The sequence below is a fragment of the Leptonychotes weddellii genome, chromosome 10, assembly GCF_054177405.1.
Source record: "Leptonychotes weddellii isolate Sample4059 chromosome 10, ASM5417740v2, whole genome shotgun sequence".
In the NCBI taxonomy this organism is placed as follows: domain Eukaryota; kingdom Metazoa; phylum Chordata; class Mammalia; order Carnivora; family Phocidae; genus Leptonychotes; species Leptonychotes weddellii.
The window spans coordinates 74,701,688-74,717,640 of record NC_138378.1 but is presented as its reverse complement, the minus strand read 5'-3'; the positions used below and the strand labels follow the sequence as shown (position 1 = coordinate 74,717,640).

Here is a 15,953-nt window from a genome sequence, read left to right as displayed (position 1 = left end):
TGTCATGGTGACCCGCTATCAGAACTTGAACCTCTCTTCTCCGTTCTGGGTTTCAGTTTCACTAACGGTAAAATGAATTCGATGAATTTAATATTCTCACTTACACTCTAGGCAGAACTGGACTCATTCTTTGTGGATACATTCCAAAGTGTATCAGATTTTTCAAGAAACAGGATTCATATTTAGAATTTTCTGGCCATCACAAATTCTTTAGCATTCTTTTCCATAAGCATGGAACTTGTTTCACGCTTGAGGGCTTGGAATGGTGACCACCACCTTGCCATGTTTTAGTGTCTTTTTTAAAAAAAAAGATTTTACTTATTAGAGAGAGTGAGAGAGAGAGCACAGTCCCGCGGTGGGGGGTGGGTACCAGACTCTCAATACAGGGCTTGATCCCAGAACCCCAAGATCATGACCTGAGCCAAAGGCAGACGCTTAACCGACTGAGCCACCCAGGCGCCCCAGTTTTAGTGTCTTTAAGAAATTATTTTTTAAGTGTGTAATCATTAGGCAAAATTTCCAAAAGCTTTGTTGTAAATCCACCCTGCTCGTTTGCTTTAGTTAAGGAAATGGTTTGATTTTAAAAATCACGTCTTTACCCTTCTGTATATGATGATGTGCACATCTCTTTCCATATCGAAAATGCATAGAAAACAGCAAAGGAACACATAAGCACCAGTGTCACCTTGTTGGGCTCACCCCCAGTTTTTGGGGAGAACATCAGCTGGGCAGGCTACCACTCAGTTCAATGGGTCAGCCACTCATCTGAACATGGTGTGGAATCTTCACATTCATCTCCTGGTTCGTTTCACATGTGCAGACATTAAGCCTATTCAAAGGGTTAGCCGTAGCTTATGTAAGAGGCATAAACGGGTCCTCAGGTTTCAAGTCTTGGCATTCAGATGCTAAAAAGCATTAATGGCTTTACCAGAGCAGGCTTATAGGAAGAAGATATAAATCAGTGAAATCTCTTTAGGACAGAGGAGAGAAGTTCGAAGGCAAAAGGGGTATGAGATAGCACTGCTCTAACAATTGCTGATCATGGAATCAGCCTCTATTCAGCGCTCACTGAAAGAAGCACCACACTGTAACTAAGAAGAGGATGGGGAAGAGAGATGAAAATTATAGGCACACTACGGTCCATGATTATATATGTGCATTTTTTTTTATTTCACTTGATCACAACACAACACTTTCATTCACTGTAAAACCACAAGCAGACACAACATCTAAAAATATTACAGACAGTTCAACGAGTGAAAAGTTGATACATTCTAGGCTGAAAAGCAAAAAGAAGCGTGGTTGTCACGTATAAAAAGTTCCTATTTAATAGTCGGTTCTTGCTTAGCATTTCTAATGGAAAAGGTGAACGGAACAACAACATATTATGTCCTTTAATTATGTTTTGGTCCAAAGCTAACTTTCCCGATTTTAGAATGTAACATGTAATTTTATAAGAAACAAGAATTGCCTTCCAAGGCATGTTGGATTTGGGATAATAGTTTAATCAGTTTTTATTCTCTGAGAGTATTCTGATTGCACTGTAGAATAAGTCTGCTGGATGATTAACAGGAAGAAATAAATAGGTATTTGAATGTGTCTTCCAGGGAAATAAGTAACTATTAAAAAAGTGAACTTTGCTGCCAAAAATAAAGAGTTGACTATATTTGGAGGGGAAACGCCATACAATTGTTAGTTAAATAGCCTTAGAAATGTGCTGCTCTCAAATTATTTGAGAGGAAAAGGACACATCTACTCTTTAGGTACACATACCCATGAGAGTGAAAAAAGATTGAGAAACAATATCACATTGCCCAGATTCATGCTGGCTGGGAACAGGCACAGGAACATGGTCAACACTTCCAAGATTATAAAGATGCTCTGATTCTGAAATTCTTAAAACCCTGAGCTCATCTTCTAACTGGAGACACTGCCGTTCCCTGTTACACTTTTACCACCAAGTTTCACTGCCTTGTTGAACCCCGTGTTGTTAGGAACGTAACACATATAGCATGGCTAAGAGAGGTAAAGGAATAATTCACACAAAGAATAATGGAAAGGGGGAGATGATAAGGTTTCTAGATACATAAGCCAAGGTGACAAGTTTTTCCTTGTCAGGCACGTTACACACAGTTATTGGTCCGTTCCTTTGATTACTCGTGTGGCCGAAAAGAGTTTACCCACGTATTATCTCATTGGTTCTTCACAACCACCTCATCAGGAGCTATCACAGGTATTATGTTTGTCCCCTTTGAGAAGCTTTCCCAAGGGTCACACAGGGGACAGAGCCAAGGCTGGATCAGATCTTCTTGTTCCACAAGTCCAAATTCTACAATTTGAAACACCAAACAATGAGGGTGCGTTAGAAAGTAGGATGAGCCTTCAATAAGCCTGTGGAGTCACTGAATCCCACTGGGCGCCCACCACCCATTTGTATGTCCCTGTCTTTCCTGGGTGCCCAGGGCTGTACCACCAACCTTCACCACCTGCCACTGGATCACATGGCTTCATTTACATGAGGAGTGGAAATATGACAGGTTATCTGTCCCAAGACTATATCCATTTTAAAAGAAAAACAAGTCTTAATCCAAAGGATTAATAACTGTGATGGGTTTCAGGCACCCGTGACAAACACATCTCACCCTCAAATCGTAACAAGTGAGGGTGAGAGCTGGTGGAAATGGGAAATGGCTAACAGCCGTATCCATGAGGTGTTGTGTCTACTTTCAAAGATTCTATGTTTCACAAGCATGGACACAAGGGAAGGAAAAGAAGGATGTAAGGGGAAGCCTAATAGGTCCAAGCCAGAATAACTGAGAGGTAGAAGCAGTATCATCCTTTGACCCAGAAAACCTGAGCTCCTGCCCTGAGCCCCACAAGCTCTTAGAGGTCTGCCATTTGCACTTCTCCCCTTGGGATGAGAAGTCCATGGAGCCAAGAGAACATATTCATCCTGAGCCTAGGCCTTCCCTGGAGCAAGTCAAAATATCCGGAACCCCTTAATACCTTGACCAAATGGCTTCCAGGGTCTCTGTGGCTTCTCCTGATGATGAGTCTCACCATGTATGGGCACAGCCATAAGCCCAAGGGGTAGCCATGGAGCAGTGCTGGGGAGGAGGGTTTGGACAGAACTTGCCCATGCATATTGGGGTGTCCATGTGCATGCACGTAAGGCTCCTCACAGTGAGAATCAGGACCAGAGATGAGAATAGAAGGGTTGAAGAAAGAATTAGGAGCCTGTTTTGTATTCTTGCTCCAACCCCACAAATGTTAGGAGTGAACTCAAGCCTCAGGACAATCCTAGAGATGGGCTACATCAGTATCTGATGAGTAGCTGAGATGGTCAGAGAGACCATCACCCTACAAACACATGTACCGCAGTCCTAGATGCCTACTTGGGTTCCCTTCTGGAAAGTCTCTCATTCCAGGCTCTCTATGCCCCAGTATTTTTCTTGGCTTAATCCCTATTTCTTTCTGCCAGTTAAATGTTGTCAACACATACACGTTTCACCAGTGCCTACTCTGCACAAATTGGACATTTAGCGAATGTTGGCCACTGGTGCTGGTACCTAGTCACATCAGTTTTAGAAATTCTGAGCTCCTTGGGCACAGTGTTCACACAGTTGTCCATTTACTCTGCTCTCTGCAGCAAACCAAGGGTTCTTGGTTGATGGTTTGTGTCCTAGTACACTGGTCAGTGTCCCAAAGGTCTGTCTTTGCTTAAACTTTGAAAGGTCCATCGGCTTATTTCAGTCTGATGCAGTCCACCTCCTCCGTGGCTGGCACCCCTGTGGTTTTAAGATCGAGGTCTGCACTGGACTTGCTCCCATTGTAAGAAGACTTCCAATGGAGCAGCACGATCTTCTTGAAGTACTTGATGGTGTTGTTCTTGATGGTCACGAAGCACAGCGTGTTGATCATGCTGTTGCTCATGGCGATGCACTCGACCACATAGAAGGCGGTGAGGTAGTGCTTCTCCTTGATGAACACGGTGGGGAAGAAGTCGCGCACGATGGTGAAGCCATAAAAGGGCGCCCAGCACAGCACGTAGGCGGTGAGGATGCACATGAGCACCAGCACCGTCCTCCTGCGACAGCGCAGCCTCTTCCGGATCTGCTCCGTCTGGAAGCCCGGCACCTCCTTGAACCAGAGCTCCCGGGAGATCCTTGCGTAGCACAGGGTCATGGTCACCACGGGGCCCATGAACTCGATGCCAAAGATGAAGAGGAAGTAGGACTTGTAGTAGATCTGCTGGTCCACTGGCCAGATCTGGCCACAGAAGATCTTCTCTTGGCTCTTGACGATGATGAGGACCGTTTCGGTTGTGAAGTAGGCGGAAGGGATGGCGACGAGGATGGACACCATCCACACCAAGGCAATCAAGCCAGTGGCTGTTTGATACTTCATCCTGGGTCTCAGCGGGTGGACAATGGCCAGATATCTAGGACAAGAACAGAAATAGGGTCAACGACTGTGAGGAGGAAGTTCTGGGTGATATTGTTTCGGCAACAATATTAGAAGGTGCAACTGAAAAGTACGTGTGAAGGAGACAGTTTTAAATATGATATATACTCGATAAATGGTAACTATTATTAAGTGTAGTAGTAATGCCTCCCATTGGCTTCTGACCTGGCACTATTCCCAGGTCCTTCCTGTGTCCAGGGCCATTCATCCTAATAACCCCACCGTTTAGAGCTAAGAGGGCCTGATAATTCCAAAGAGTTGTCAGGAGAACTTGCCCTTTCCAGTGGGAGCCCTGGGCAAAGTTTTGTCTTCATTCCACATTTTTACAAATATTGTTTCGTATGCAAAAGTGAAGGAAGAGCGCATGACAATGTACCTTATTTTTCAGGTGTAAAAATGGAATCTGGAGGCAGATGAGTGACACTCTCAAGGTCATATACCCCAGGACCCTCGACAGAAAACATTTAACCTCATCTCATGGTTGATGTGAAAAATCAATCAAGAATATACATTGAATGTATTTTTTTTAACCACAAAGCATCAGACAGTAAAAGATATTGCTTTTGTTCTTTCCCAAAAAACCACACTGCTGTTGCCACAGTGGTCCAGGAACAAAGAGAGAGCACTTTCTGGGGGATATGAGTCATTTGTGTGGTATGAAAGCCTCCTTCCCAGAGAGTTCTGGTTTCCTGGAAGACTTTCTGTGTCTGGCAGGGGGTAGAAGTTAGAGAAGGAGAAAGATGGAGAGTGAAGTGGGAGGGAATGGCTAAACAACGCCATATTCTCACGGGCCTATGGCTTCTCCCAGGTAGAGCCAAGAGCAAATGTGAGAGAAGCCTGAAGGAAAGCCAGACCTACTCTATTTCCTTCGAAACCAATGCCTTTGAGGTCATCGTTCTTGGGATTTTGATTGGAAGAAGTTCATTCCTATTCTTTTTCCTGATTATATTCCTGCTATTTGTGTCCCTCTTCCCCCAAACACAGGCAGCCAGCTCCACCGAGTGTCATCTGGAGAGTTCGCTGGAGTGAGACTCCTGCTCTCTTCTAGAGATGTGAGATGAAGTTGGATGGGTTGGGTCCACCCTCTGTACACCCGGCTGGCTGCTTGATGTCCTCTGCCACCGGCAACAGTCCCTGTCACTCTTGTCAATCTCCCGAGCACTGAAGGGTGGAATGGGAATGTCTGCAGGGTGTTGGCAATGCTCCTGGCAATGCACGTGTATGGGCCCCTCAGAAAGACCGCGGTGCTCCCACCACAATGACTGCGCCAAACTCACTCAGACTCATAACAAGTACTAAGAGTTTAGTATCTTTGCTCTCACTCACTCTCTCCCTCTTCAGCTGCCCCACCATGTTCTATTGATTATTCTGTCAAAGAATATTTCTATATTTATACTTGTTTACTATATGAATTTTCACTGTGTAATTCTATTCCTTCCTTTCTCAATGGCAACTTCCTAAGTCCTTATGATGTTTCAAGATCAGAGTGGTTTTTTTTTTTCAATGAACAAGCAGGAGAGGATGACGATCTAGGAGTCAGAAGACCAAGAATCTAATTCCAGCTTTGCCACAAACTTGTTCTGTGAATTTGAGTCACTTTTCTTAGCCCTATGGGCTCGATTTACTCACCTGTAATATGGGAATATCATCCGCCTCGCCGACCTCACAGAGATACTGCAAGGTTCCAGTTAGACAGTGTGACATAGGGAAACTAAAGGACTCCATAAAAATCTGCTTTTTCCTCCTTTTCCTGCTTCTATTCTTGCTAGGAACTGCACCCCCGTTTTACACATGCCTCATAATGCAAAGAGTATATGTCCTCCTTGGAAGGGACAAGGAGTTAATGATTTCTTTAGAATAGATATCACCTAAGGAAGGGCCACATGAGAATGACCCGACAAAGCCATCAGATGCATATTCCAGACCACCGGCTCCAGACATCCCAACACGAAGACCCCCAGCTCCAAGGAGTAACACCTGGGCCCTGGTCCTTATTCTAACCAGTTCCTGGATGCCTGAGAGAACACGTATACTAGACCATAGTCCCCAATAAATTCCCCAGACCTCGAACAAAGGAGAGAGTCCCTCCTTTCCTTTCTGAGTCTCCCACTCTGTCTGTCCCTGCACTCTCTCTAAACCTTCAATAAACTGCTTTCACCTCGTGCCGGCTCGTGTTTGCCTTCTGTCCTGCGTGCGGCCAGGGACCCCTCTTGGCTGGTCCTGCGGGACCCCCTCTGGGCCCTCAGACCCAGCCTGCCGGCATCCACTGCACATAAACAACCAGAGGTTTCTAATTACAAGAAATGGTTAGCAACCGGGCGCCTGGGTGGCTCAGTTGGTTGGGCGACTGCCTTCGGCTCGGGTCATGATCCTGGAGTCCCGGGATCGAGTCCCGTATCGGGCTCCCTGCTCAGCGGGGAGCCTGCTTCTCCCTCTGATCCTCCCCCCTCTCATGTGCTCTCTGTCTCTCTCATTCTCTCTGTCTCAAATAAATAGATAAGGTCTTTAAAAAAAAAAAAAGAAAAGAAATGGTTAGCAACCTAAAATGTCTTTTTTCAGAGCTATTTGGTATACACAGCAATTTTTTTTTACCTGTTATTGGCAAATAGTTCATTTTCAAGTTCTCTGCTACTTGCTATTTTATTGGATCTATTTATCTTCACATCAAAATTAATCTTCAGGGTAACCTGTGACTCCCCATCAGATGTTTATTCCATCCCGGCTCTCTTGGCCTTCACCCCGACTCCAACCCCAGGGTTAGCACCAGGAGCTGTGCAAGAAGCCCTCCAAATACATTTACCAAAAAGAAAATTGCAAAACTATTTCAAGGATTGCCAGCAGTCTTGGCTATGCTAGGATCAGAACTCCAGAACTCTAGCATAGTAATACTTGCTTATGTTTGTAAAGCAGCTTACAATTTACAGAGCATTTTTAAATCCACTTTCTCATTACATGTCCCTAGGTCTATTGAATAGGTGAGAGAACAAAGATGACCATTTCACAGATGAGCAAACTGAGATTCGGAGAAGTTAAATAACCTGCCAAAAGCCACACAGCTAGAAATTGACAGAACCTGCTGCAGACCCATCCATGTCTTGCTCCAAATCCAGCTGGGTCTCCTATACGCCACTTGTCCCCTCCCTCCCTTTCCTATTGGAGCAATTCTTTCTACCCTTCTTTCTACCCTCCTGGCATCCTACCAGAATCCTAGCATCCTTTTTCTCTTTTCTCTCCATCGCAGTTGATTTCTACCTATTGATGTTTCAAGGAGTCAGGCAACGGCAGCTACTTTTCTCTACTTATGTGTATGTCCTTGGCTTGCCCTATGTGTCTACCAGTATAATGGCTCAGGTCCAGATCCACTTAGAGCCTACATTTCCCAGAGAACAAAGAATGAAGGCTGCTGGACAAAGAAACATCTAGGCAGTGATTGGGAGATGAGGGTGGGCTAGGTGATTAAGCAAAGAAAATTTGGGCTTCCTCTATCCCCAGGACCCAGCCCCAGATCAAACCATGGAAATGGTGGTTGCAGCAGCTTCTAGGCCATTCATGAGATCATCAGGGAATTCAGAACCCACTCCCCGGCCCAGTCAGCCCCATCAATGAACTCACTGGGGAGCATTTGTGCTTCTTAAGGCTGAGCACAGGTACTCAAGCCTTAGCTGGCCCCATGCAGACAGAAGAGAAGAGCGGTCAGTGGGCAGGCTGGCTGGTCATTTCCCCTGGGATCTATGGATTACACATTGAGTCCATGCAGGTGTCTCCACATCCAAGAGGGAACCCAGACCTTGGGGGACAGAGTCCTCTGATGATCTTTTTCAGCTCCCCGCTCCATCAGGTCTGACTTCCTGTACCTAGATTTTGAGATCTTCTGGAATACGACCCTATCCTTTCTGATCTCGACTCTTGCTTCTGTTCCTTGCCCCCGAGGATCCCACAGACCTCCCCAAGGGACCTCATACCTCAAGCATTCCCACCTCGTCTTTTTGCAAACACTGCCCTACCCTCACGGAAAACCTCTCCTGTCCTTTACTGACTATCATTAGTTGAAGGCCAGTTAAAAGTCAGCCTCCTCCATGAAGGCTCCTTTGACTCCTCTAGTACACAATGATGTCACCCTTCTGTAAATTTCATTTAGAATTCATCTTTTACTTTATGTTCTGTTTACTAAGTGTTATTCCACCATCCCCATCCCCCTCCCCCTGATGGTAAGCTCCTCCAGAGCTCAGTCTTACTTCTTTTGTAACTTCTTACTGTCAGTGAATTCTGGGCACCTAGGATTTTAGTAAACCTTCACTCTCAGCAAGTGCTTGGCACTGGATGAATAGAAATGTAACAAGCCATCGTGACAGTTCTCAAAAAGATTGCAACCTCTTTTAGAAAACAGGACATAAATGTGTTTACCTAGCCTGAGCCTGGGAGGCTGTCTGGGACTCAATAATCATAATAAAAGGTGAAGGGATTTGAGCCATATTTTGTAGACAATGGAGTTAGTAGAGGTCTTTTGAGCAAGAGAGGGGAGATGCGTACAAGATGGAAGATTAATTTAGCTGCAGCCTTGCTTTCTTCCCTGGGCCACAGGAGCCTTTTCTCTGTTCTTTGAACCCTTCATGTTTGTTCCTGTCTCAGGCCCTTGCACTGATAATTTCCTTTGTGTGGAATGCGTTTTCCCCATCTTCACACGGCTGGCTTTATTTATTTATTTATTTTTTTCAAAGTTCCCTTCAAATGCCTTCTCCTCAGGGACACTTTCCTGATGACGTACCTGGAGCAACTCCCATCCTCCGTCACTTTCAGTGTTTGTCTTTTTTGTTCAGAGCATTTCTGAAATTACCTTTGTTTGTTTGCCTGACTGTGATCTCTCTCCACTCCCGTGGGTTAAAGCTCCACGAAGGCGAGGAGCTGTTTTCTTTCCTGTACCGTCATGCACCCAGTGCTTGGCCGGGTCTCTGTCATATCATAGTTGCTCTACAAAAACGCGCTGTTTGAATGAATGAGTGTTTAGCACGGACTGTGAGGGGAGGAGTGGTGGCAGCTGGGCAGAGCCAAGAGTCACTGAGGCAAGGAGCCCGAGCTGGAGTGAACAGGACCGGGGCGGGGGGGGGCGCGGGTGGAGTAGGCACTGACAGGTCCTTTAAACCAAAGGCATGCTGGAGAAAGGGAGAGAGCAGCCGTGACAACAGAGCCGTGCTAGCGTAGATATCTGCGAGAACCACAGAACCAATCTCAGAAACAGAGAAGCTAGAACGTAAGTAGTTCTGTTCTGCTACAGCGTCATAACTGCATTTCTTAGAAATCTTGCACTATCCTTTTTTAAACATCACATCCTAAAAACAATCACGTCAATGAAAATGAATCACTTCAATAGAAAACTTCCATTAGTTTACTTGTATTTGTTTCGTTGTTGTTCCTGGAAGCGTTCATTTAAAAATTCTAAGATCCACTGTTTATCTGTTGCTTACTCCAGTTTAAGCCGTGTTCCAAACAATTACATGTATGACTTCCTTTAAACCTCAAGGCAACCCATCCTTCAGTCTTCTTCTTATTCCCATTGTACACATGAGAACACCGAGGCAGAGAGGCGTTAAAGAACTCACACGGGGCCCAGCCGCTAGCAGGTACAGCAGCAGCAGTGGCAGAATAACCACTAACACCACCCCTACAATTTCATTAAACAGAAATAAAGGCATTTTTATAACTGGAGTGTATTTGTTAGATCGCGATAAACATGAGTTGTCCCAAACTAACCAAATAGAACCTGAAAATCCCTGATCACATCCTGAACAACACACAAGGCCAGACAAAAACCAGTGGGGTCCTGACCACAAAAGTGAAATTAGATGGTAAAAACGCATACAGATACTTTGAAGCAAGGATCACAAACATGAGTAAAGTAACTTCACACCTTGGAGCGGCCAGTTAGTTGGCCAAGGTCCCGGACGGCCTGTGCCGGCCAACAGTGCTTTCCTCCAGTGTCTGGCTTCCAAGTCTCCAATCACAACCCCACTGTAAACACTAGCGGTCCCACGATGCAAAACACGTTCTCCAATGAACTTTTTTATTGTATCTAAATTGCATTACATAAACTCACACTGCAAGAGAAATGCCTGCAGGATTTTAGACAGCTGAGTTTGGTACATAAGTAGGATACGAATGTGAAAAAATGCAATAGCTCGAGGTGGATTGATTGACACAGACATCACCTCTTACATGTTCACAATAACCCAAGGCCCCTTAACTTATCCTGGCCTCTGTCCCCCTTGAAGCCACGCCCTCCTGCCATGTGACCCCTTCCGACAATGGGCCCCTACATCCTAAAACGGATCTCACCTAGGGAACACGGGCCTGCCCCAAAGCAGGCAGTAACCTACCCCACTTCTAGTGGCTGGGAGCACCCCCTCCGCAAAGATGTCTTGCTGGAGTGAAACTTCGGGAAAGGACCCTCTATGCTTTCAGCCTCTACTTTCAGAAAGATCAGAGACAAGGTTCCTGGAGCTCTTCCTTGACCGCCCTGAAAGGGACTTAGGGACAGATACTCTACTTGACTGTCCCTTTCTTGATTCACTCAGGGTCTGTTCCTGGGTGGCTAAAATGTCGTGGAGCTCCCGGACTCCTATGGAGGACCCTGGCCAAAGTAGCCCTCTGCAGGGATGACAACTCCGAGCACCTTCTTTCCACAGGGGACAGAGCTGGGGCTGGTTAAGTGGTGAACTCCCTATCACTCCTCCCAGGAGAAAGGTGACAAAGGCCCCAACCCTTAATGCTTTTAAAGCCAGGGTTCTTCTTGAGAATAGGGTTGACTCCCTGTCCTGGGTAGTGGCCTGTTTCCAGGTTATCCAATCTCTGGTTGTTCTGCCTTTGGCTTCAGGAAACAGGTTTGATCTGCTGTGCTCTTCCCTGGAACACTGCCCTGGGATGTCCTGATGGCGAAGGGCAGGCTAAACTCCACCAGAGCCCTAGGGCCACGAAACTGGGAGGGCATCTGGGCTCTGGGCTCTCTGGGTTCAGGGAGAGAGACGGGCTGTTCAGATCCAAGTACACATTGGTCCTGACCCTCCAGGCAACTGGCTCTGGACTATACCAAGGTGCTTCGTAAATGTGAGTAAACTTTGGGCAGAGAGGTTTGCAAAGATTGTCCTGAGGGAACAAAACCCATCCTGGTTCTTAGCACAAGTGATTGTCCTAAACGAGGAGACTAAACACAACAGAAGAAAGATCTACATAGACTGCTCTTATTGCTTTGATTTCCCATCACTAGAAACAGGTCTTCTATACCGTCATGTGCAAATATATGGAAAGGAGCAAAGTGATTAATGCAACAACAAAAAAGAACACGTAAAAGTGTGTTACCTTTTATCCTTTTTCTTTTTTCTATTTTGTTCAAAACAAATCATCAATCTTATTTTAAAATCAGCTGGTGCTGGGGGTTGGGGAAGGGCTGCCTGTATTTTGAGAAAATCTTCCTCAGGATTTCTAAGTTGACTCAAGAGGTACCCGCCTGGAACTTGAACTTGTCCTTCCACGCTTCGCTTACCTATGTACCTCTAGACCTTGACCGGATACATCTAGGCGCATGTCTGTAGCAGAGGGATCAAAAGCCTTCCCAACTGCCCAACTCTGGGGAGCTCTACTGTCCCTGCCCACAGCTGGGAAACTAGAACTCTCCTTACTATTCAGTCAATGGCCCCACTTTTTAACCCCCCATGCATCCACATGGATGGAGAATAAAGATCTCTCTCATCAGTCCACACCTGTTGTAAAGGAAGGGACAGTTCCAATGCCCCTTTCCTATTGTCTCTGTGCCCCCTTACTCACCTGTCGATGGCGATGGCCAGCAGGGCATTGGTGGAGACATAGAGAGAGACAGTACGCAGGTAGTTGACAGAGGCGCACATGACATGGCCGTGCTCCCAGGACAGCTGCCGCACCACATAGTAATCCATCTCAAAGGGGCAGCAGACAATGGCCACCAGAAAATCAGAGATGGCCAGGTTGGCGATGAGCAGGTTGGTAAGGTTGCGCAGCTTCTTGTAGCGGGCCAGAGCAGCAATGAAGATGAAGTTGCCAATGCCACAGACCAGCATGATGCCCACTAGGGCCATGCCAATGATGATCTTGGCAGCAAAGAAAGTACGGGAATTGGTCACATCTTCCTCTTCATCCAAAGGCATATCATAGTCACCATAGCTGAAGTTGAACGGGAAGGAAGCAGCGTGGGCTCCAGGGGGGGCCGGCACAGAAAGGAAGGTGGTGGAGGTGTTGCTGGCGTCCTCATCCATGACCCCTGCTGTGATCTCCATCGGGCCAGGTGGTGCTCTGAGCAGCGCTCCTTAGAATTCCTCTGAGGCGATGTGTGGGAGGCTGATGTCTTCTCCCCTCTCTGCTTACACTCAGCTCTCCTTTAATGAGTCAGAATGTGTCTGCCAGCATCCTTGGGGGACAGTATCTGAGCTCCATCCTAAGCCTCTGAAAGACATACGAGCAGTTGGCTACACATGTGAGTGAACTGGCCAAATTCAAAACCATCCTGTAACCCAAGCAGACCCATTAGCCACCTGCTCAGAATGAACACTGAGTGATGGAGCGGAAATAAAGGAACCAGGGAGAGAAAACAGATGCACAAAAACCACAGACCCACTCCTACAGGGGAGGCTGCATTGCTGTAGAGACAACCAGGCGCCGGCTCAGTGTATTTCGTTTCTACTGAAGATCTGAAATGCTGCAGGTTTGCTCAAGGACCAAAGTTGAGTGTGGGGAAGCTAAAGAGAATGGAAGTGCCCTGCTCCAAACTCTACTCCCCGTCCTAACAGCTTGAACTTGGTCTTTGTGAAATTGTCCGATTCTGTGGGGCTTAAGAGAAATTATGCTGAATATCATCCATCAGCCGTGTATGAGACAACCGTGTATGAGACAACCGTGTCTGCTCCCCCTGAGCTGGTCTCCCTCCTCTGGCAAAACACAGCTCTAAAATCCCAGAGCCTATCTAGCAGACCCCTTTTTCCTCTGCTCACTGGTTTCCTGTCCCCACACCCAAGTCCGCTGCGACCCTGGTAGTCCGGCACAGCATTTACCAAGGCCTGTCCCCCGGCAGAGGCTGCAGGGTTGACATCACAGCCTAAATCCCTGAGTAGGTTAGAAGGGGGGCTCTGGAGCAAAATCCTTCCTTGACTGGCTGTGTGCCCTGAGGTAAATAGCTTAAACACTCAGGGTTTCAACATCCTCCAGGCAGCAGATCAATAACATCTGTAAAGCACGGAGCTCCCTAGAGAGGGAGGGTGTTACACCCTAGGACTGCAAAGAATTACTATTGAGTGCTCAGGCCTCCTCAGTCAGCCACAAGGAAGGGGAGGGGAATCCTGACCAGATGACTCCACCGAAGCACATGGCGGCTGAGGGCGGGGTTGGGGGGGGGGCCTACCCTGCTGGGGATCCAAAACCAAGAGGAACCAATGCCCTCTCCTTGCAGTCCCAGTCCGGCCCAGAGCCTGAAAACATCAGACCAACTTGCTGGGATGTAAGGGAGCTGAGGATTGGAGAGGACCTCAAATGTCAGGAACACGGGGGAGGGCAGGCAAGCACGGAAAACCTGAGGTTCCTGGGAACCGGAGACACCTAGCAACCCCTGTGCCCCGGGAAAGCCTGCTGCCCACACTCCTCAGCAGTGAGATCTCCAGAGCCTGTCTTTGGAGGACCCGGGTTAAAGTCGCTCTGCACCCCAATGAGGCTCAGCCACTACTTGCCTCTCTCCCCCTACTCCTCACCCCCATTTTTCTTATATTTTTCCCTTCCTCTGAGCCATCAGTTCTGTCCCTCTCAGTCCCTGCCCTATGCCCCTGTCAGGTGTGAGCACAAGCGTGAGCTGAAAGGTCAGAGGGGGCCAAGTCTTGGGGTCCACACAGGTACAGCTGCAATCCTGGTGGGACAGTCCTCTCCCCTTGCAGGCCCCATGTGTCTCTGAGGCACGTCCCCCCCCCCCCAACCAGGGGTACCTTTCAAGCATGCTACCTGGAAGACTCCAAGTCAGGTTTTAAAAACAAAAGGTAATATAAACTTCTTGGGGCGCAGGGAGTGTTGGGAGATTAGCACTCGGGGAGAAATTGTCCTGCGATCTCTTCTCCTGTACTCTTACCTCTCAAAGAGGAACCCCATTCCTTTCCCACCCAGTGTCCCCTGGCGCATTGTCGTTTAGTGCTCGCCCCGTGGCCAGACCCTGCGGATCACTGGAAGCCTCTCTGCAGCCTGGGCTGAGAAGCCCTCTGGGGCTCCCACCTTTTTCCACCGAGTCGCCGAGGCTACTCCAAGGGCAGAGGGACGGGTAGCCCGGCTCCCGTGAGGAAATGAGCGCGAAAGCAAGTCTCTTGAAAAGCTTCTCCCCCCTCAGAAGCCCCCGCACCCCGCGACCGCGCGTGCCGCGTGGGGTCCTCGGAGCATCTCTCCGGGAGTGCGCGCTCGGTACCTGCGGCATCCTGGCGGGCGGACGAGGTCCCGGTTCTCTATCCGGGCCCGGGGGCACGAACTGCTGCTCCCAGAGGCCCGCAGGGACCGGAGCGGTCCCCTCTCTTCCTCCTCTTCTCCGGGCTCTCTCCCGGCTCGGGCTGGAGTTGCGCTCGCGCCGCCGCCACAGATCCTAGGAACGCGGGCCCGGAGGCAGGGCCACCCCCGGCCCGGGCCCGCCCCGCACTGGCGGTCCCCGCCCCCGGTGGCCGCGGGGCCCCCGAGCACCGCCAGCTGATTCGAAGAGGCTTGCTCAGGCCGAGTCCGCAGGGCTCCCGGACGTCCTGGGGTCCCTGCTCCGGGGAGGGGTTAGGCGGGTGGGGGGAGGCAGGGTCGGGCTGGGCACGTCGGGGTCGCTGGGCCGGCGCGCGGCTGGGGACCCGGGAATCGCGCCAGGACCGGAGAGGCGGGGACGCAGAGGCGACAACTGGCGGCGAGGACACGCCGGAGGGAGTCGGGCCCCGGGCGGCGCGCGCTCCCCGCGCTCAGGCTCCGGAACGACCGCCGCGGGCAGGATCGGGGGCGCTGGCGCTCAAAGCAGGGCTCAGCGCGGATCCGAGCAAGGAGCACCGCCCGCCCGCTGTGCCCGCCCGGGGGCACGGGACTTGTGGGCCCGCTCACCTGGTCAGCTCCGGCCGCGGGAGAGGGCGGACACGGCCCGCTTAGCTGGTGGGATTTCAAAGAACCGGGAGGAGCCTCCCCTCCCGCCCACAGCACCGCCCTCGCTGGAGGCGCTGGGACGGACCTAAACATCGCTCTCTCGGGCAAGCCCAGCTGCACACCAGGGTCAGCTTCATTTCAGCAGCTTGCACCTCTGTGTGAAAGAGGCTCAGAGAACTGCTTTCCCGAAAGCGATGAAGTGAGGGGATGGGGACAGTGTGGATGCTGGAGAGAGGGAGGAGTCCCCCGCTCACCCGTATCTGTGCAGAAGAAGGCTAGGATGACCAGGGCCAACTTAACAGAGCACGGATCTCCTTCCAAAGTCTAGATTTCTC

General features: G+C 49.0%; 1 protein-coding gene across 2 annotated transcripts; it reads right to left on the bottom strand.

Moving 5' to 3' along the window:
* Positions 1–1,146: 1,146 nt before the first annotated feature.
* On the bottom strand, positions 1,147–15,259 carry PROKR1 (prokineticin receptor 1). 2 transcript variants are annotated; one of them, XM_081833618.1, is made up of 4 exons: positions 14,921–15,259; positions 12,280–12,930; positions 6,623–6,730; positions 1,147–4,441 (listed from the first exon to the last, which is right to left on the bottom strand). In XM_081833618.1, exons 2-4 carry the CDS (start codon positions 12,762–12,764, stop codon positions 3,745–3,747), a joined length of 1,290 nt encoding a protein of 429 aa, XP_081689744.1. In that variant the 5' UTR covers positions 12,765–12,930; positions 14,921–15,259; the 3' UTR covers positions 1,147–3,744. The 2 variants fall into 2 exon arrangements, with proteins under 2 accessions (XP_081689744.1, XP_081689745.1); XM_081833619.1 differs by lacking the exon at positions 6,623–6,730.
* Positions 15,260–15,953: the final 694 nt, after the last annotated feature.